We start from the raw sequence: 22,002 nt of genomic DNA on the forward strand, positions 1-22,002 counted from the left end.
TAGTTTAAAACACTGAATGTCAGTAATGTTTTTGTTTTTGTTTTTGTGTTTTTTTGTTTTTTGTTTTTTTTTATAATTGACATGTAGCAGGCAACGTAGTTTATACCCCTTTTCCGCTACTTAGATTCACAACCTGTCTCTACTTGGTTTTAATGATGAGCTCTCACATTTAAGTAATGTAAAGTAACAATATGCAGAGTACTTATCGTTTATTTAAACAGCTAAACTAAATGACTTAATTTCAAATGAATTACATAAAACTGAATACTGTATAGCGAGCAATTTATTCTCCAATAAGAAAATACTCATTTTCAATGAACTAAATACCAAGTTTTTCCCTGTTTTTGTGTGTCTCTCTAAATCCACTCTGCATTTTGTTTTCTTCTCTCTGTGTTCAGGCGCAATGAACCCATAAGCAGGCCGCACTCCTGGCACTCCACTAAGTTCAACGAAGGACAATCCGAGTCAGCCAAAACACAGCCTTCCCCACCCTCGGCGGTTGTGTGGCACACCACATACGATGCGAGGTACAGTTTCCTGGCTCTCTTAAAGAAACTGTGACTGTGTTTTTGTCACATATATTCTGACCTTAGGACACATTCAATTGAAAATGCTGTAATAAAAAAAGTGGAAAAGTTTGTTTGTTTAACTTGTAAATAAGTAGCAGAAAATAAAAATAAAGATTTAAAAGACTAGAACATGACATAATACTGTTATGTACGCATAATTGTCTCTGCGTTTTATTGTTATTATATATTTTTTTAACAACACAAGATGGGACTTGGTGGGCCATTAAAAACGATGAAAACGATGGGACATGCCGGGGCTTTAGTTTGACTTAGTTTTATTTATACAGCATTTTATCAAGGGATGGGAAAGAAGCTGCTGGTGATTAAAGAACACCAGTTTTACTTTAAAAGTAAACACACCGCCAAGAAAAAAAAAAAAAAAAAAAAGAACAGCTCTCTCAGCGGAATGTTTTATTAGACTGATTACAACCATTAGTTCTTTCTACAAAGGCACACGGCTCTAATATTTCACACTTGTTCCAAGCAAGTGGAACATGTTGATAATGAATTTCTATGTGAATGTCACGTCGTCTTTCATAGCATTCGCATAAGCTATTGATCATTTTCAACCCCCAGTTCATCGTCGACTGACCTGTCCTCCAGTTGGGAGCAAACCAACCTCAGCAGAGTTTCGGACCAGTTCAGCTCTCTTGGCAGCATGGACAGCCTAGAGCACGTCCCCCACCCGTACCCGGCCGGTCAGCTGTCCCCTGCTAAATCCAACAACAGCATGGAGCACATCAGCAGCAGCAGCGGCGGCGGCAAACGGGACTCGGCCTACAGCTCCTTTTCCACCAGCTCTGGCACGCCGGATTTCACGCTTTCAAAGAGCAACGCTGCCTCCACTGAGAACGTGCTGTACAAAGTCAGCCAGTGGGATGCCGGAGGAAGGCCCATCAATGGCAGGATCAGCCAAAGTCTGATGGAGGGAGTCAAACCGGACGACAGGCTGACGTACTTCCAGATGCCGGGAGGCTGCGACGGCCTCCACGCCGACGACCAGGCTGGCTCCCGCCACTCCACGTCCGGTAGAACGAGTTGTGGACCTGTCTGGCATGTTCCGGAGAAAAAGAAAAGCTCCTGCCCCTCGCCCCCACCGCCGCCCCCACCAGCACGCAGTGACAGTTTTGCCGCTACCAAGGAGCGAGGGCTCGTCGTAGCTCAACCCGAACCCAATTCACGAACCGCGGGGAAGCCTTCTCCTGAAGATCGCAGTAGCCAGAACCTATCCCCGAAACACGACAGGGCCAATTTTTATTCTCACGCCCAGTTTAACTCAAACAAGCAGCACTCCCTGTCCAGCTGTGATGTTCGGCAAGGTCATCCCGCACATCACAGACATCACAGCGACAAAAGCACTTTTCCGCCACAACCGTGGCCAGCGACTACTCCCAGGCCACTCAACGTCGGGGGCTACTTCTCCAGCATGCAGGAGCTGCCCACTAGCGGTTCTGCTCAATCCGCCAGCCAGAACATGAGGAGGAATTTAAGCACATCTCAAGCAATTCCTCCCAAAAACCCGAACAATGAAAGCAACGGGCAAAGCCGGTACTACTGTGTCACAAAATGCAATCCTGCATTGGGGAAACCAGAAGACAGGCAAAGTTTCGACCTGACCCAGACAGGAAATGAGCAGAATTCTCAACAAGCAGTCACCAAAGCAAAGTATCAACTTTCTCAACAACAGCAGTACTCCTCAAATGGTAGAGAAACTAACGGATACAGCAAACACCATGTCACCTCTGCTGCAGAAGCCCCGGCCCCTAAAGCTATTGGTGATGACCTCAGGGGCCAGAGGGGACAAAGTTCACAAAATGAAGACCCTCCGTACTCAAGTTGTCCCCCGATCCGACTGTCTAACCAACGGCGATCCCTTCCTCTGCAGCACAGAGAATTCCCCCAAGATACGAGACACCACAGCCAGGCCAGCGACAGGATCTGTCCCCAGACCACCCCCATCCTCCACTCGCTGTCCATGGACGCCGAGGACGAGACCTCAAAAGGTGACAACCCGGAGGAGACGCTCGAGTCCAAGCAGATACGACGCAACGACCGCTTTGCCACCACCTTAAAGAACGAAATCCAGATGAGAAGGGCCAGGCTGCAGAAGAGCAAAAGTGCGGCGACGCTTCCTGGCGAGAACCAAGACAGCCAGGAAGTGTGGAAGTCCAATCAGAGCTCCACCCCAGCTTTGGCAGACAGCCCCTTCACGAACACATACAAGGATAACTTGAAGGAAGCGCAAGCTCGGGTGCTTAAAGCTACTTCCTTCAGAAGGAAAGATTTGGAGCCCGTGTTGGTGGAACACTCATCAGCCGAAGCCATACCCAGTTATCCATCCTCGGCGATGACCAGGAAAGATCTCACTCCTCTTCCGACGCTGTCCGAGACCGGGACCGGTAAATCTGCGCCTTTGCGCATTGGTGGACGGAAGCGCTTCGCAGCAGAAAAGAAGGTCAAGTCCTTTTCCGAGCCAGACAAAATCCATGAAGTTGGAGTAAAAGAAGAAGACCAACAGAACGGGAACTCAAACGTCCCCGATCACACGTACACAAACACTGAGAATCCAAGTGACTCTACAGTACGTGGGTTTCCCGGTCAAACGGGGTCCATGCTGAAAGGGACAAGGAGCGGGGATGAACCCCCGGGTGGTCAAACATATTCCGTCCTGGACCAGCAACGACTTGGCACTTTCGCCGAGTATGAGGCCAGGTGGAACATCCAGAAGAAGCCTCCGGAGACGAGGGCTTCCGGACGATTCCGGTCCGCCGACAACATTCTGGATCCGAGCTCGGAGGAGAGGGTCAAACCTGCCTGTTTCCATGAGAGGTCCCGATCTTCACCCTCAGCTGACTTCTATGGACAGGTAAGGATGATTTTTTTTTCCCAAGGTTGTGACAAGGGATCCAATAATAATATTTGTTCTTCAAGACACACCTCAGATTAAGGCAGAGACTCCCGTCAATCTTGTTCTCATGCATCCGTTTACCAACCAGGAAACTACCAGGAGCTGCTTTGAAACAAAAATGTTTCCTTTTTAAGATGACTCTGCTATTTTTCTAGACTTCTCGTGTCCCTACAATAATGCCAGAGAAGGAATATTCCCAGATGGAGGATAAACCTGCTGGGTCACTCAACTCTGCCTCAAGGTAATGTGGTTTATTGTTGCTAATTAGAACATTTTAACATGCTACTGTAAATAAGTAGACTTGACATGTGGTGTAAACTTGTACTAGTTTGGGCATGATATCCTTCCTTCTACTATCTTTCTCCCTCTTTTATGTTCATTACCTCTGCCAATGATTTTACGGTTTCCCACGTGTGGATTTGTGCAACTGTCCTGTCTTCTGTTGTTGGACACCCCCGAGAGTCAAGGCAAAATTCTGTAAAAATATGTCTGAAATGACCATCATGCCACAAGATGACAGTATTGAGCCCCTACCAACTTCCAGTTCCCTCTCGTGGTGTTTTCAAAGGATGAGTGATTTTGCTTTATTTTAGATTTATTGTAGAGCTGTCAAAACTAATCAACTATTTTAATAATCAAGTAATATTTGGAGCCATTTTTTTTTAAAATTAATCTGGTGAGTCGATTAAGCGATTGAATAATAATTCGATAGATTAGTCAATTATAAAAATATTCAATAGTGACAGCACTAATTTATTGTTGTAGTATAATGTTTAACTTCTCTTTATCCTTGACGCTCTTACACAGTTTTGTCTTTGGAGTTATTAAAGGTCTGCAATTGCAGAAGCTTGACCCTGGAATTAATTTCCAGGTCACTTGGAGGTCATCATAGTGGTTGGGAATCATATAACGGGTTATGACTTTCAAATATATGAGAAGCTCAGAGATGTATAGTATTTTCGTTGAACAACCACTTTGTATGCTACTTTTGCTCCATGGTTCCTTGTCGCAAGTACTGTATATTAAATCATCAACATGCATAGGGGGTCTCATCACATTTGTTACCCTTTGGTCGCTCATTGGGTCGTCTTGCGGAGCAACAGTGATGTCTTTATCATTTGTCGGGGCAACGCAGCGTGACGGCCTTTTGCCACAGCTGTGCCAACGCACGCCGTCTCCATGGTGCCGCTTTGTGTCAGGAAGTAGATGTTCCTTGTGTAAACCCTGAGAACGCTTTCTTGTCACATGTTCCGGATGCATCGGTGCACTTGGACCAGTAATTTAGGAGTCTTTGCTTTTCTATACACCCCCAACCAACACATAAAGGTGAAACCCACCGTCGGAGGTGTAGAGTATCTCTCCTTGAGCAACCCTCATTGTGCAGCAGTCATTGTCATCTGGGTGTCTGGCAGAAGAGCCCCGCCCAGTCTGTGATATTGATATAGTAGTGCAGCAGGTGGCTGGAGGGAAAGAGAGAGCAGTCACTTGCTCTTTCCTTGCGTTGCATCATGATGGAAATGATGGGCCTCAAGCGTCCTTTTGGGTGAGTGGTTCAACTTGTTTTGTTGTCTTTTCATGCTCAAGGCAAAGCCATTTCTAATTTAAAAACTTTACTTTGGTGGCATATTGGTTGTGAACTGGGGTGGGAGGGGTGGAGCTTCATCATCATTCAGGCCATAGCCTTGTCTAAAAGGGTAAAAAAGCGCTTTGCACGTTGCCATTTACTCGCGGATTTTCTGCATTTCTGACATTTCTGTTCAATTCATTTACAAAAGTGTGGATTTAAAAGTCCAAGTCTATTTTAAGAAGCTGAAATGTGTTCAGAGCTTGTGGGAAAAGAAAAACCATCAAAGTGTCTTTATTATTATTTATTTTTCACCAATTAGGTGCAGGCCTGGATGGATCTTTTGCTGGGTTCTTTGTAAATGGCAAAGACAGGATGAATGCCAGATATTTAGTTATGGCTATGCTATGGCAATTTTATGTGATCCGAGTGTACAAAAAAGCTCAACGTAAATCATCTGCCCCACCGTAAGTTGCCACAAACTGTATCTCATGACTGTACAATTGACGCACTTTAGTGCTTCCTAATTGAGTTTGCGTGCAAGTGCTCACATGCATGCCAGCGGAATTTGCACGGCCCTGATGGATTGACGTTAGCCCATCTGGTGATCCATTGAGGTGTATTCAGACTTTGTACTTAAGTAGTGCAAACTGTAATTCTCTTTGTTGTGTGTGTGCCGGTAGTAGAAAGTGTTTGTAGTTGAGAAAAGATGACACATTTCATGACGTGAATAACAAACTGCATGCAAAAAAAAAAGCCACTGACATTCAATTTGAGCCATGTGGTGAGTCAGAATCGCTCACGTTGCTTTTTGTTGTATATCTGTAAATAATTGGATCATTTGAGGTTTCGCAACGCAAAAAACTTACCGTCAAAGTCAGTGTGGATTCTTGCCACGATTTTGGTCAGAGAGAAAAGAGTCTTTTGGTATGTTTAGTGCCTGTATTGTCACAGAACATAATAGTATGTGGTTTGGAAAGATAAGTAAAAATACTGTAAAACAGCTGTCAAAAGGGAAAACTCTTCTGACAGCGAACGAGTTAAGTACAATAATAGAGTAATTATACTTGGTTGCTTCCCACCACAGGTGACACGTATGCCACGCTACCAGACAAACTTCCTCCGAAGAGTTAAAAGCGCTCGGGAGGAAGATTTATTCCTCCTCGCAAGCTTTTTGTGGAAATATTCCTGGCAGCTCCAGTCAAGGGAGGAGACTTGAAACTTTTTTTTTTTTTAAATCGCAGCGGCTTCTTGGCGAGAGAAAGAAGAAGGCCTCGTGTCGTGTGTAATTAAAACCTTTTCTGTTGCCATCATCAGCTTCCCGGACGACTGCAAAGCGAGCGAGCAGCCTGGCGAGCGCGAGCGACCTCCTCACGTGACGGGGCACAGACCTTCTACGACCGCTACAGCTGCTGTCGACCACAGAGCAGCGGAGACCGGCCGCTCTCAGGTCACGGACCGCGCCAAGCCTCCCCCGCCCAGATGCCCCGACGACAACCCAGAGCAAGACACTCTTCCCCAAAGTCACACCCCAAACAGCGAGACTAAAAAGGCGGACGGAAAAGCGCAAGTCGGCGCAGTTGCGCGACACACGCCAGCGCACGCTTCCTCCCACGGGCCGCCGGCCGCCATGGAGGCACGTCGCTCGCCTTCCCCACAGTTTTCCCCGCAGAGGCTCAGCGACAAGCCGCCCGTCTCGCTGCAGGAGCAAGATTCAAACAGGTCTGTGATTTATTGGTACAAAGAAGCTTATTGAGAGTCGATGGCTCCTTTAAGGCCCGAAGTATAATTTGATGTTTGGAGATTTTTGGGGGAATCTACTGTGGTAAAAATACTTGTTTTCATAGAGCAAGGGTCAACAACCTTAAATACTCATTTCGGCCATTTACCACAGGAAAAAAACAAAACACTGGGAGCCACAAAATGCTTATGACATCTAATGTGAGGATAACACTGTATCTATCTTTTATTTTTACTTGTATGTTTAAAATAATAAAAATAATAATAATAATGTGTTGCATTAGAAATCAGTTAACCGCTACATGAAACCAAAAATATATATTCTGCATGTAACAAAAACATTTTAAACTCTAAAGAAAAGAAGCTTGGTTGTAGCTTGCGTTCAAATAAAAACTAGTCAATGTTAATTTGAGTCATCTTTGTATTCATGAAATTAAAACCAAACTTAAATTATCCACCTGCACCAAACCAAAAATCTTCTTCTTCAGTGGGTTGAATGGCTCAGCATATTTTGGCACCACGTGTCACCTCGGCACTTGTAACAACTTTTGATTGATAGTTTAATTTTAATGTTACAAGATCACCATAATATTCACGTTTAAAATTCATTTAAAAAAAAAAAAAAGTAATTTTAAATGAAATATTTTGAGATCTTTGTTTCAGCCTGCTCAAAAACAAATCAAATCAACCCCTGTGATATAGAATACCTGAAATAAATATTTGAAGACAAAGGTTTCTTCAACTTTTCGCTGTTGTTGAAGGTACAAAACGCCCTGAAATTAGTTTCACAATATGAAATTGACTATTACACTATCCTCCCGTTTGTTGAAAAACTCCCCTATTGTCTAATTATAGAACAAAGTGTTTTGCTGCCATCTTGCAGCATTTATAAGCAATTACAATCCTCTGTGGGCGGACATCAATTACTTGCAGATTTTCACGGTTCACGGCAATGCCTGGTCCTTATTTCACTGTGATATCTTGATTAGTGATCATTTGTTGTTGAATTTTCCTTAAACTGCTTTTTGAATCTACTACAGTACTTTTGTTTTTTTTTTGTTTTTTTTTACATTTCAAATCCACTACAGTTCAGTTGTTACTGTCTGTTTTCAAACATTCAGTAAAAAAAAAAAAAAAAAAGCAGCTACAGATAAGGGAAACGTTTTGTGTCAAATTAACGATACTATTAACCATTTCAAAATGACTTCACAGTGACTGGCTGGCAACCAGTCTAGGGTGTCCTCCGCCTACTGCCCAATGTCAGCTGAGATAGGCTCCAGCACCCCCCGCGACCCTTGTGAGGAATAAGCGGTCAAGACAATGGATGGATGGAAAATGACTTCACTGACTTTGGAGAGAGAAAAAAAATATATACAAATTAGGCCCGATTATCTAAGGTTCCATTGCATTTCATGTGCAATGTGCACATTTCTAATTTGATAGATTCATCAAGCAGAGCAGCGCATTTAGTTTCTTGTCACCGGTCGTGGAAAAAGACTCTGCCATCTTGCAGTGACATTTAAAATCAGCATACATGTGGCCACAGACATTTTTTCCTCCTCCACAAACTATTCTTGCTATGTTTTTTTTTTCCATTCCAGGATGGAAAATGGAACGGAAAAGCCAAGCAGCGCGGTGAAGAAAGTGCCCATCAGGATCGTGCGCTCGGAGGGAATGCCGAAGACGGAGAGCGGGAGGACGTTCCCGCCACCTGACGAAGCATCTGCGGCCGGAACGGGAGGTCCCGATATTAGCAAGCTCGGCAGTTTAGGAGCCGGTGGTGGGCAGGACTCCGTCTTCTGCACTTTCACTCGGCAGAAAGAACTTGATCAACCCGGTGTGGCTTCGGTCGAGCCTGAGACGGACGACGACCAGAAAATGTCAGAGGAGCAGAAGAGGGAGGAGCTGGCCCGCGACATCATGGACAAGGATAAGTCGCTGGCTGACATCCTGGACCAGAGCAAGATGAAGACCACCATGGACCTGATGGAGGGCCTGTTCCCTCAAGGCGAGCAGCTGCTGGAAGGGGCTCACCAACGCAGGAAAGCACCCCCCAAACCCGCAAACGTCACCCGGCAAGCTGAGGAAAGGTCAGAAATGTTCAACTCGGTCAGAAGTAGGTTTGAAATGATGCATTGAATAACTCAAACTCAAGTCTCAAAGCATTTGCACTGATCATTTTTCCACACGGACTAACGTTACAAGAGACTCACTCATCACTCAGTGTAGCAGTTCAGATGACGCAACATGTCAGATTTTCCATTAATATCATGACAATGTTATGATTTTATTCCAGAGAGAAGGAGGACAGCATGGCGGCGGCGGCGGTTGCCATGGTCACCAGCTCCGCATATTACAGCACGTCGGCCCCCAAAGCTGAGCTTCTCATTAAGATGAAAGACATGCAGGAGCAGAACGAGGACTACGACGACTCGGAGGACGAACTGGACATGGATCTGGCGAACAAGAAGGTACGACACTCTCCGCAACATAGCAAAATAGTTTTTGGCTTTGAGGAGCTGTATCAAATGGTTTGCTAGATAAACGGTAAAATATGAATTGGCTGTATATCTGTCAAACAAGTTTTTTTCTATTGTTATTATTATTATTATTATTGCCATGCGATTGGCTGGCAACCAGTTCAGGGTGTACCTACTGCCCGAAGCCAGCTGGGATGGGCTCCAGCACCCCCCGGGACCCTTGTGAGGAGTAAGTGGTTTAACTCTTTAAAAATAAATAAATAAACACACATTTTACAGGCATTATTTTGTGTTCATGTTAGAAGAATAACCTCAATCTATGACTGAATGTTCAACTTTTCATAATAAGAAATTTTTAGCCAGTAAGCGTGTATTTTATCCAAGTAATGAGTAACAAAATTTGGTTATGGGGAAATGTATCAGAGTAATTACAAATGCACATTTTATTTAGGTACTGTAGTGAAGTAAAAGTGAAAGTTGGCAGAAATATTAATAGTGAAGTAAATCACAGATAAAGTGAAAATTCTATTAACTTAAATTATTACAATGTTTGTTACATTGCATGCATTGTCCAGCATATCATTGCTGCTATGTGAAAAACACTTGTGTCCATTTTTTTTTTCTTTTTTTTTACGTTTTCGGGATGTCTGCATTCAGTTTCTTCCCCAAAACATATTTGACAAAAATAGACATCAGTGTTTTTCATATAGCAGCGACGATATGAAAAAAAAAATGAAATTTAACACGTTTGACGTGGCGCAGCAAGAGCTGATGGACAGCCTGAGCAAGAAGCTTCAGGTTCTGCGCGAGGCCCGCCAGAGCCTGCAGGAGGACGTGCTGGACAACAACGCGCTGGGCGACGAGGTGGAGGCGCGCGTCCAGCAGGTGTGCAAGCCCAACGAGCTGGACAAGTTCCGCATGTTCGTGGGCGACCTGGACAAGGTGGTGAGCCTGCTGCTGTCGCTGTCGGGCCGCCTGGCCAGGGTGGAGAACGCCCTCAACAGCCTGGACGAGGAGGCCACGCCCGAGGAGAGAGTACGTGCAAATCAGAATTTGAGAGATGGGACACAAACTACCTGAATTTTTGACAGAGAAGTTTGGAGAAAGTCTGGATTGTTTTTTTTTTTCTCTCTCCAGCGCACGCTGACGGAGAAGCGCAAGCTGCTGATCCGGCAGCACGAGGACGCCAAGGAGCTGAAAGACAACCTGGACCGTCGCGAGCGGGCCGTCTACGACATCCTGGCCAGCTACCTACCCGAGGACGGCATGGCCGACTACGAGCACTTTGTCAAGATGAAGTCGGCGCTCATCATCGAGCAGCGCAAGCTGGAGGACAAAATCAAGCTGGGCGAAGAGCAGCTCAAGTGCCTGCTGGATAGTCTGCCCATCGAGCAGCGCTTGGCCTTTTGAGACGCTCTTGCACCTCCCGTCCCGTCCACCGGGGGCCGCCAGAGACTGAGGTATTTCCCCGTTGGGCCCCCCCACAGAACTCCCTGGAGAAAAGATGCTGCTTTTTCTTGAATGCAGTGAAAACCGTCTTTATCGTGGCGGGTACAATTCAAATTTGCGGTGTAGTGATACCACGTACATTTTTCTTTTTTTGGCACATAAAGCAAAAGAGATTTAGACATTGCACAGTGGTGCCTTGAGATACAAGTGACCCAACTTTTGAGGTATAAGTGGTCATTTGGCCTTTTTATTTTTTCATTTGACTTGGGAGTAAACATTTGCGATACAAGCACTTTTTGGTGGCAGTTAACACAATACACTTCACAATACGCAGCTGATAGTTAGATTCAAGTTGTTTGTCATGACACACAAACTATTTAATTCTTACATTCTATTTAATAGTTTGGTTACTGTATGTTCTTCTAAAGCATAATATGATATAATGCTATTTCCCTGATTAAAAAAACAACACATTATTGCAAACATTCTGCTTTTGTTTGTTTTTTTAAGAAGAGTAGAATTGATTCATTCCATTTCCATTCATTTCATTTCAAAGTGTTTTGAGTTGTGAACATGGTCACAGAATGAAATAAATGAATATCTGAAGGCACCACTGTACATTCAACCACCTAAATTGTCAACCAAACCACATAATTGTGAAAGTCTACAACTGAAATTAGCAAAAAATGTTACGGTAATTCTAAACCTTCAAACAGGCATCTTCTTCTATTATGCTGCATCTCTTTCAGTAATGCTCAGTGCTGCCCGGCTTGTTGCGGTACAATGTGGTACTACACTGAAGGCACACAACTCTTTAAAATTCACTGCAAATAAATACCAACAAAAAAACAAATATAGCTGGGACATGAAATGAACCGCGATACAATGGGGTTCACTGTATCCTTAATTTCATTTTTTTTTTTTTTTTTTTTTAGTAATTTATTGTAGCCTTTGGATCAGCACAGCAGACGGACGACGTTTTTGCGCTCGCAGCTGCCACGTGACTTCGGAATAACCACTATTTATCACCTTTTCACGCCACTTTTTTTTTTTTTTTTGGTCCAACGGCTAGTGGCCTTGAAGTGAAACCCCGTGTGACCCCCGTTCACCTGTTGTTGACATTTTCTAGAGCACTTGACCACACAGGAGATGCACTTGACATTCGTGCCAAGTGCCTGCCGCCCACCACACTGACGCCAGCTTCCTCCCGAGGGCCTTGCTCAATTGAAGAAATGATTATTGTTCTATATTACGAACATTTGTGACTTTTTATAACACTTTCTCTCTGATTTATTTGTTTTGTTTTTTTGTAGAATTATATGGCGGGCCAGATCGAAATGGTAAAAAAATAAAAATAAAAATGTTCCACACAGGTTGTATGTCTCCCTCCCTGCCTTCTTTCAAGGCCCTTCTGTGTCTAGTTTCCACTCAAACACAAAAAGCGTTCCCGACACGCTTGAAAATCCTGATGGGAAAATTAAATACAAGTGTAAAAAAAACAAACTTCCTGTTACTTTTTTTTGTTTTTTTTTATTGCGCTGCATTTTTTTCAGGCGTACAGCTCACTGATGTAACTCATTAACTCAGCCAAGCCTTGCTGGGCTGCTGATAGCGTGACAATTACACGAACATCTTTTACGGTCGCAACGTGCGCTTGTTGCCATCGGGTCCTCGTTTTCCGATTCCAACATTTTTGGACATTTTCACCCCGGTTGGAACGTCTGTGCAGGTAATTACTGGCAATTAAATTCATCACAGGTGTATCAGCTCCTGTCAAAATTCCATATTGTGATATATCTTCTTATGATGCAGTATTGATATGGCATCAAATTTTTATATTGCAATTTATCATCTTGTCTTCACTTACTCGATGAAAATCACTATACAGTGAGAGCATATAAAAACATTTAAACAACACATTTAAATCAAATTAATTCCTTGGCAACTGTTAGGACTATGCTAGCTTGATGCTAACCTATAATGCAAAACGCCATAGACGGGCTAGCAGAAATTAAGTCTGCCTCGGTTGAATGTAATGGAAATGTTTGTTTACTAATAGTGCCATCTGAGCTGTTGTGTTGAGTAACTTTGAAATATTTCTCAGCAACCATCTTTAAACAAGTGAGGGTGGTGTGCCCGAAGTCAACATGTCAGCCCTCTCCTCAACATCATCATCATCACCAAATCATCAAAGTTGCTCAGCTGATTGTGAATGCCTTTCTGATTAAATGGTATGTCTCTTTCTTATTTAAAAAAAAATGGCCACAGAAAGTCAAATTTCACTCTGCATTGTCTCAGAAAAAGTATCAAGTCATCTTTATTTCTATTGTGCTTTCAAACAGCCTTAACTGTCACAAAGCGCTTTACAGAAACACAACAAAACAAACATGACATAAAACATTAAAAGGATGAAGTTGGAATGGTTTCAATCGGATGAAAAATGGGCAAGTTGACTAAAGTTTTGAAGACCCAAAAGTGAAAAGGTTCCTTAGCAACACTAGACTAAGTGCAATTTCTGGAGAAATTGTGGGGGAATGCTGAAAGCTGAATACTAATAGCTGAATGCTAATAACACTATGTGCCTTTGAGACTTTTAATTTCACCACAAATACATATATGTATATGTGTGCACATGAGTCAATTATCTCTTTAAGTTTTTTCATTAGTTTTAGTTAACTAAAATAACCTTGCATGGGTGTCAACGATACATGGATTGTTGATAATGTTCTGTATTTATATATGCAGCTGCATCAAGACAAAATTCTACCAAGGGAGAGAAATCAAGAGAAACCTTGACCTTTGACCTCATCATCATGTTGTTCCTGGCTCACACGGCCCACTGGCAGTTTTTTGGCCTGCTGACCGGCTGCCTGGCGTGGATCCTCACCATGGCTGCGACGGGCATGGACGGGTGGCGCCTGTGGCACGTACACGCCGACAACCTGACGTCCGTCATCACCTCGGGCGTGGCCTGGGTGGGCATCTGGCGGGCGTGCTTTCACAGCCACGCCCTGCCCAAGATGGAGAACTGCCAAAGCGTGACCGTCTCAGACAGCTTTGTCCCGGCGGAGATCCGGGCGGCGCAGGTTCTGATGGTCCTGGCCATGCTGACTGGCCTGGCGGGCAACGCCGCCGCAGTCCAGGCGGTGAGGCGGGTGTACTTCTCTCTGGAGCGTCGCGGCGGTCTGCGCGCCGCCTTTGTCCTGGCCGGGGGGCTCTACCTCCTCACGGCCGCGCTCGTCCTGACGCCGCTGGGTTGGAACACGAGCGCCGTCGTGAACAACGCCAGCATCCCCTTCCCGCCCCGCTTCAGGCTTCCCGCCGCTCCCGCCAGCCAGCGGGTGGGCACGGCCGTCGGGGTGGGCTTCGTGGCCGCCGTCCTCATGCTCGTCAGCGGGCTGCTGTTTCTCGCCCACCGGCACGTGTGGAGGACCCTCGGACCCGAGCTGCACGGATGGGGGATGGCGGAGGAGGACAGGCAAGGCAGGGATAATCCCGCTTTTCATGCCGGGCAAGTGTCGTGATGGCAACGTTGAAATATGACAATGCAAACGTGGCAGGAATTTGCAAAGTTGGAAACGTTCCATGGTAATAACAATTTCAAAATGGAGTTGTCTCTTTAACAGGGATCCTAAATATACTGTTGGGTTTTTCCCCTTATAGCTGTTTTCTTTTTTTTTCCCTCCTCCTCTTATTCTTCTTCTCCTTTTTCTTCTTCTTTTCCTCCTTCTTCTTATTCATCTTCTTTGTAATGAATTGTGTTATGAGCTAAATGTGTCTTTAGGTGGAGAGGGGGGTGAAGCCATTAAGGTACTAAATGCCCTTGGATGTGGGCAAGGAGAGCCATCTATTTCACACCGTTGTCTGCTTATGACACAACGAAATCATTATAATTTGCCTGAATATGATGCAGTTTTGTTAAAATTCAAGTCAATTAAATTGCCATGGAAAGTTTCTAATTTGGAATGTTCCCAAAATTTACTGGAAATATTCTACCTCTTTGTAACCCTAACATTGATCAACTTGCACAAAACCATGCAGACTTATTTAAATGTCACTTGAGAATAATCCCCACAAAATAAAATGTGATTTACATAACACATTTGGGGTTTTTTTGTTGTACATTTTTATAATAATGTGTAATTTAACCTAAATAAAATCTGAAGCAACTATAAAATTACAGATAGGAACTAGGCCGAATCACAAAAATCCACAAATATTTAATGACCATTATGATTGCATTGGGGGGAAAAAATAACCTTGAAAAAAAAAACGTTTAAAAAATGAATTAACCCGCAAAATTCTTGAAGAGTCAGACAGATTGCAGATAATCGCTTTCCACGATAAATTGGTTTTGCAACAAAAAAATAATTAAAAATGACTATAAAAAAAAAAAAAAAACTCTTGCAATGTATTGTCATATGTGATACACTAGCATGACCTATGGATATTGTGAGGTATTAATACCGATGCACATGGAATCAAATACCGATTTTGCCATGCATTTTATCGCATACAGCATATCAACACAAATAAGAATATTGTGAAGCATTGTCCTGTTACGATACCACATTGTTACATCGTCAAATTGCACAACTGTCATGTATCGCACGGTCTCTTGTGATACAGCGTCGTGATAATATCATGCAAAATGGACATTGTGATGATGTATGAGGCATGTTGGTGGGTCAGCTTGACAATGTGAACTTGCATGTAGGAGGTTAACACGTGAGCTTTCGGAGAGCCAGCCAGCTAGTGAAGAGAAGAGAAGAGAGGAGAGCGGCGGCCCACTCGGAGCAAACAAAAGGCTGTTGAGCCGCTGTCGGAAACACAAGTCCAGCACGAGTGGCGCTCAGACGGAGCAGTGGAGGAAGGCGAATTCCCAAAAGTGAAGGAGCACGACGTTCCCGGAGCACATTCTCCCCCATTTGCAGATAAGACTGACATGACTTGTCGTTCTTATCTAATCTACTTTGTCATTTATCAGCAGAGTAAACCTGCGCACGTTAATGCAAGCAACCGACCAACATAAGAACAGGACGTAACAAATTAAATAAAAATAATGGTCAATTGTTTATTTCGAACTCAAGGTTAATAAAAGACTGCAAAATAAAATCAATTCAGCTTTGAAGAGAAACAAAAATGTCAGGAGAAGCCTACTAGAACATCAAAACTTTATTTGGGCTTCATCAAAGACACTTTAAAGTGGCCGTATATGTGTGCTAACCCTCTATTAACATATGAGTGTGATTGGTAAATTATGAATGCATTATTCAGTCCCATCCTCCAATTAAAGAGGGTGTACATATTTATTGCAGTAATTTATTCTTACTGTTTGGTCAATGATTTTTTTTTTTTTTTTTTTTTTTTAATGTACAGGTAGCTGGTCTTATTTTGGGATTTATTTTTTATTTTTTGCCTTTATCTGGGTCTCATTTTTTTAAGATTGCGGAAACCTGGCATTTGAGCAGGGGTGTGTAGACTTTTTAGAAACACTTTACTTAATCAGTATAATATATACTTCAATGCAAAATGTATAATAAAATTCTAAATAAATTCTTGAAATGGTGTCAATTAAACAGCTAAATTTTTAAATCAAGGTTTGTTTTAAAAAAAAATATAATTATATTTTATTTTGACAAAATATATATAAAATAATGTTGAGGAATTATTTGGCGAAAGTTGATTAGAGTATGGAAATTTGCTACAATAAAAAAAAAAAAGACACACAGTATTGGGAAAAAAAAAAAACGTGGTTTGCAGATGAACCTTGTCTATTCAGTTTTGCCTGATGTGATGTGATGATTGTGATCTTCCACGTGTACTTGACTTTGACACAATAAGCCCACAAGATTTGTGACGGTGATAAAAATGTGCTCTTTGAACCCCAACTAATATCGTATCAAAACTTTCATCTTGTATCATAAACAGCTCGTCCACGCAAAGATAAACGATCCTGATAATGTCTAGATTTCATGTAATATTTGTGCTTTAATTTGAGTACTTTTTCACTTAAGAGTTGAATCAGCACTTCTGCTTTCACCCATCTTTTTTTTTTTTTTTATCTGTACTTCTAGTTTATTACAATAATGTGAGTATTTTTGCCACCTCTCTGATTATAGGACTTCATTCTTCCAGCAGCTTTTATTTGTTTGTGTTCCAGTTCGTTAGCAGATGCTGATTTACGCCATGTTTTGCTAGCTACCAACTGAGACAAATTGAAATTCACATTTCAACAGGTAAGTTGATTTAAAAAATTCAGATGCATTAGTTGACATGATCTTTGAAGGACTGCCAAATAATACACTATTATATTTTTTCTATTTGCTTGATTTAATAGCTTTTTGGTGATTTGGCGCTGAAATGGATAGCATGCTAGCTGCAACGTTAGCTCGTAGGCTAGCCATTATGCTTCACAAAATTCTCTGTACAACTATTTAAGACATCCACTCGAATTCACCTCATACACAAGATATCGCACAACTTATTTTTTCTTGGGGTCGTAAAATCTATTTGGGTATAGCCTACCTATCTGGAAGCTCTAGTTTAGCCAAAACACAAATCAGCGATGTAGCCCGCTTGATTTGGTGCTGAAATGGATAGCATGCTAGCTGTAGCGTTAGCTTGTAGGCTAGCCATTAACTATATAAGACAACAACTATAAGACATCCATTCGAATTCTCCTCTTCATACACAAGATACCACTGTTTATTATTGTTTTTTTGTAAGACAATTGAGGGGAAAAAAACAATCTATTTAGGTATATCTAGCTGCACAAGCCCAAACACAAATCGGCGATGTAGCCCCCCTCATTTTCCGCCACCCGCAAGCAACCTGTCGCGTATTGTTTCCAAACATTATGAACTGGTCAATTAGCCTCCTCTTATGAGAGCAAACTCCACATGTGGCATGTACAGTATGTTTGTGCAATTGTTACTTTCCAGTGAAGCCAGCCACCTCTGACTGTTTGGCAAAGGCCTGTAATTAAGCGAAAGTGGGGGCGACCTGCTCCGCATTCTTCGCAGTGCACGGCGCCCATTAAGGCGTTCATTAAACGCAGCTTAGCTCGGCCGGCGAGCAGGAAATGCGATGGAATTAGCCTCACGCTGCGTTTCCACCAACGGCAAAAAGGGACGGCGGGATCCAAGAGACTGACAGGCCAATCGGGTTTTTTAGTGGTGTAACACTGTTTCTCAAACTGGGGACCCACAAGAAAAATAAAATTTTTGGTCCGATAGCAGGCTTTTTTTTTTTTCTTTTTTTTTTTCTAGGCAGCTCTCGAGCTACGCCGTAGTATGATTTGATAATATCCGAAATAATCATTAAAGAATCATGGTCAGCACACAAACTATTGTACAATGGACAGTCTAAATGTCGAAATTGCTGACAGGCATTGTAACTATGATATGATTCTTTATGATCATATAGCACAGCAACTATCATACAAGATGAGCGCCACCAAGAAAACATCCCACTGATACAGTAACAATGTAGCCACTTTAATTTTGATCAGTCAGCACATAAAACAAATTAGCTTATTTTAAAATCAAGAACATTTTTTGCTTCCACTGATACTGAATATGCTATAAAAAAAAAAAAAAAGAATAAAATCATATAGCACATAAACTGTCATACAAGAGACTTGTAGCTTGAGTGCTGCCAAGAAAACATCTCACTGATGCAGTACCAGCAATGTTTAGATGACTTGCACGTCATCTCAATATGATTTATTTTTGATCAATCAGCACATCAAACAAATGAGCTCATTTCACAGTCACAATATTTTCGCTCGAGTGCCGCATAGAAAGCGTTCCACTGATACAGGAAGAATGAAATGTTATCAAATAAAATTGACATGATATGATTTCTTTCTGAGCATATAGCGCATAAACAATCATACAACAGGATAGTTTTAGCTTGAGCGCCGCCAAGAAAACTTCCCACTGATACAGTACCAACAGTGATTTTGATTATGATTTATTTTGAACATTCAGCACATCGAACAAATCATACTACAGTTTTAGTTCTCATTTCACACTCAGAATATTTTAGCTCGAGCGCCGCCTAGAAAATGTTCCACTGAAACAGGAAGAATGAAATGCTATCAAATAAAATTGACACATAAGTTTCTTTATGAACATAAACTATCGTACATCAGGACAGTTTTTTGCTTGACTGCCACCAAGAAAACATCCCACTGATACAGTATCAACAATAATTTGACATTATTTTTTATCATCATTCAGCACATCGAACAAGTTTAAGTTCTCATGTTACAATCAGAATATTTTAGCTCGAGCGCCGCCTAGAAAATGTTCCAGTGATACAGGAAAAATATAATGCTCCAAAAAAACTGACACCATATGATTCTTTAAATGATCATAGACCACATAAACTATCACACAACTATCATACAAGATGTCGTTTTAGATCGAGCACCGCCTAGAAAATATGCCACTGATACAGTACCAACAATGATTTGATTTTCATTATGATTTATTTTGCTTATTCAACACATCGAACAAATCACACTACAGTTTTAGTTCTCATTTTACAATCAGAATATTTTAGCTCGAGCGCCGCCTAGAAAATGTTCCACTGATATAGGAAAAATGTAATGAATGCTCTAAAGAAAACTGACACGATATGATTCTTTAAATGATCATAGACCACATAAACTATCACATCCATCATACAAAATGCCGTTTTAGCTCGAGCGCCGCCTAGAAAACGTGCCACTGATACAGGCCCAAAACACATTTCTTTCCTTTTTACAGCTTCTATTCATCTATTTACATGTCTATGTACATTTTAAAAGTCAATAGTATTGATTTATTTCTTGATTGCGCCGCTTTCCGGTCATCGGCGTTCATACGTACTCTGCCCGTGCCAGCACCGTGTTCATCACCTGGTACCTCCTCTGCGGGCCGGCCGGAGCCGGCGGCTCGCGTCCCGCCGAGCGCGACGCGAGCACCAGGAGCAGCCCGGCCACCTCCAGGAGGAAACCGCCCGCCCACCCGCAGAACAGGGCGTCGCCGAACTCCCACCGCGGCACCACGTCGGGCAGCGCGTCGTCGAAGAAGCGCACCACGGCCACGTGCGCCACGTACGAGACGGGGATCAGGCACAGGACCCCGGCCAGCATCCCCAGCGCCCCCGCCGCGGCGCCCAGCGTCCTCTTGGCGCCGCCCTCCTTGCAGCCGTTGACCAGCGACAGGCCGGGGATGGCCAGCAGGAAGCCCAGGGCGCCCAGCGCCAGCGAGGCGCACGTGAGCACGCGGCCCAGCTGGAGGTCGGGCGAGAGCGCCAGCAGGCTGTCGTAGGCGCGGCACTCCATGCCGCCCGTGTCCTGGACCACGCACGCCTCCCACAGGCCCAGCTCGTAGCTCTCCACCGGCAGCAGGGACGTGGACATGCTGAGCCAGCGCGGGGACAGCGCCGCCCCCAGGACGCACAGCCAGGCGCCAGCGTACAGCAGCATGCCCAGCGGCTCCAGGGCGCCGGCGCAGCCGTCCATTGGCTCGGAGGAACCGAGAGCGGCTTGCTGAGGAGGCTGGAGGGCGGCCCCGGGGAGATCCTGGCACCAAGTGCTGCTGCTCGGAGGAGAGCTCATCCGAGCAAGGTGGGGGGGGTGAGGGAGGGGTCTAGGCCCTCCCCTCGCCTCCCCTCTGTGGCACTCCTGCTTCCTGTGCCAATGGGCAGCAGGGGCACAGCTGGTCACTCGTCCACAAAATACCAAATAGAAATTTAAAAAAAAAAAAAAAAAGAAAAGAAAATAATTTGACCTAGAGCTCTCAACATGAATCGATTATCAAATTAATTAAAATTAAAATGGTAATCAAGTTATTAGGGGTGTGAATTGCCTAGTACCTGACGATTCGATTCGTATCACGATTCACAGGTCACGATTCGATTCGATACCGATTAATCCCGATACGAATTTATAAGTCGATTGTTGCGATTTTTTTCATTCAAATTTAGAAAATACTAATCAGTACGCTTGTAGAGTGTAAGATTTATATGAAAATGTATTATTTATTTATCTGAAATTTCAGTCTTATAGAGGTTGTAATCTGTTTCATGTTTGAACAGCATTAAAATAAAATATTAAGGCTTAATGTTCCGTTCATATAACATTCTTCCATGCTCAAGGTGTGAATCCTAAAAATAAAAAAAAAATCGATTCTGCCGATTATTGAATCGATTCGAGAATCGCGCGATGTAGTATCGCGATATATCGCCGAATCGATTTTTTTTTTTTAACACCCCTACAAGTTATCATTTGGAGCCTTTTTTCAAAAGTGTTCAAATCCTCTGATTATCAAATTAATCGGCAACTATTTCAATCATCAAGTTTGGAGCCCTTTTTTTTTAAATTAAAATTGTCTAGATGCTCTGATTTTAGCCTTCTATCTAGTCCTTCATGACAGATTAATCGTGTTGAGTCAAAATAACAAATTTGCAAACATCTGTTTTTACTTTGGAAAACAATGACCAAACCGGTAATTGAATCGGTTTCAAAAAATAGGTGAGTATAACATCAATCTCCCTTTTTTAAGAACTAAACAATACGAAATCAACAGCAATCATTGGTTAATAAAAAGTAATCAGGAGGAAAATGCTTTAGCAATACACTTTAATGCAAAATAAAAAGGTATCAAATTAATCGATTGAATCATCGATTCTAAAAATATCAATATAGTGACAGCTCTCAGAATCAATATGCCAGCCATCTTCAGCAGGATTTTTTTTGCCGATCAAGAAAATTGAGTCCCTCTTTTATTTTATTTTTTAAAGTTAATAATGTGTATTTTTCCTGGAAATGTCCAAACAGTGCCGCCTTGGTAAACATCTTGTCGGCAGACTGCAAACACTGCGGCTTATTGTGTTGAGTTCACACGGGCTGGAGTCGACACGGCCTGTGGGAGGCGGCTGGAGATCACCGATAGGAAGTGACACACTCACATAAGCCATGCAGGAGATAAAAATGCAGAGATAAACTCCCCCTGAGGTGGAAAACAAACGCTCAGCTGACCGCAGTGACGTCACGTCTCAAGCACGCACACTCACGCGCATCAGTGGTGGGAGGTCACCAAATAGAAGAAAAAAAATGTTTTGTTTATCTGCAGTACTCGAGTTTTTATTTTTTTCTAATTTATACTTTTATTTCTTATATTTGAAAATACATATCTATACTTTAAACTCCCTTCTTCCTCAAAATAGTTACTCAACGGTGTTTGGTTTTGTACAGCAAATGTATAAAAATCTAAAATAACAATGAATTGTGGAGGT

The 22,002-nt window shown here is 42.9% G+C and overlaps 3 protein-coding genes across 11 annotated transcripts in view; 2 read left to right on the forward strand and 1 right to left on the reverse strand.

Moving 5' to 3' along the window:
• The window catches only part of shroom2a (shroom family member 2a), a 31,912-nt gene extending 19,827 nt beyond the window's left edge, over window positions 1–12,085 (forward strand). For 7 of the 8 annotated variants that reach the window (XM_077534450.1, XM_077534451.1, XM_077534452.1 and 4 more), the window contains 8 exons: window positions 399–527; window positions 1,146–3,435; window positions 3,633–3,718; window positions 6,359–6,763; window positions 8,383–8,871; window positions 9,078–9,252; window positions 10,024–10,296; window positions 10,399–12,085. In XM_077534450.1, coding sequence (XP_077390576.1) covers window positions 399–527; window positions 1,146–3,435; window positions 3,633–3,718; window positions 6,359–6,763; window positions 8,383–8,871; window positions 9,078–9,252; window positions 10,024–10,296; window positions 10,399–10,671 — 4,120 coding nt within the window. In that variant the 3' untranslated portion in view covers window positions 10,672–12,085. The remainder of the gene's footprint in view (window positions 1–398; window positions 528–1,145; window positions 3,436–3,632; window positions 3,719–6,358; window positions 6,764–8,382; window positions 8,872–9,077; window positions 9,253–10,023; window positions 10,297–10,398) is intronic. The other variant, XR_013285381.1, reaches the window with a different exon arrangement.
• Window positions 12,086–12,864: 779 nt separating this feature from the next.
• cldn34a (claudin 34a) lies at window positions 12,865–14,257 on the forward strand. Of its 2 annotated transcripts, XM_077534988.1 has the most exons (2): window positions 12,865–12,941; window positions 13,456–14,257. In XM_077534988.1, the coding sequence occupies exon 2, from the start codon at window positions 13,524–13,526 to the stop codon at window positions 14,232–14,234; it is 711 nt and encodes a 236-aa protein (XP_077391114.1). In that variant the 5' UTR covers window positions 12,865–12,941; window positions 13,456–13,523; the 3' UTR covers window positions 14,235–14,257. The 2 variants fall into 2 exon arrangements, with proteins under 2 accessions (XP_077391114.1, XP_077391115.1); XM_077534989.1 differs by lacking the exon at window positions 12,865–12,941 and having other exon boundaries at window positions 13,446–14,257.
• Window positions 14,258–19,188: 4,931 nt separating this feature from the next.
• On the reverse strand, window positions 19,189–20,338 carry cldn33b (claudin 33b). The gene has a single exon (XM_077534139.1). The coding sequence runs from the start codon at window positions 20,321–20,323 to the stop codon at window positions 19,580–19,582; it is 744 nt and encodes a 247-aa protein (XP_077390265.1). The 5' UTR covers window positions 20,324–20,338; the 3' UTR covers window positions 19,189–19,579.
• Between the last annotated feature and the right edge of the window lie 1,664 nt (window positions 20,339–22,002).

This window comes from Festucalex cinctus, chromosome 10 (genome assembly GCF_051991245.1).
Source record: "Festucalex cinctus isolate MCC-2025b chromosome 10, RoL_Fcin_1.0, whole genome shotgun sequence".
NCBI classification, from domain to species: domain Eukaryota; kingdom Metazoa; phylum Chordata; class Actinopteri; order Syngnathiformes; family Syngnathidae; genus Festucalex; species Festucalex cinctus.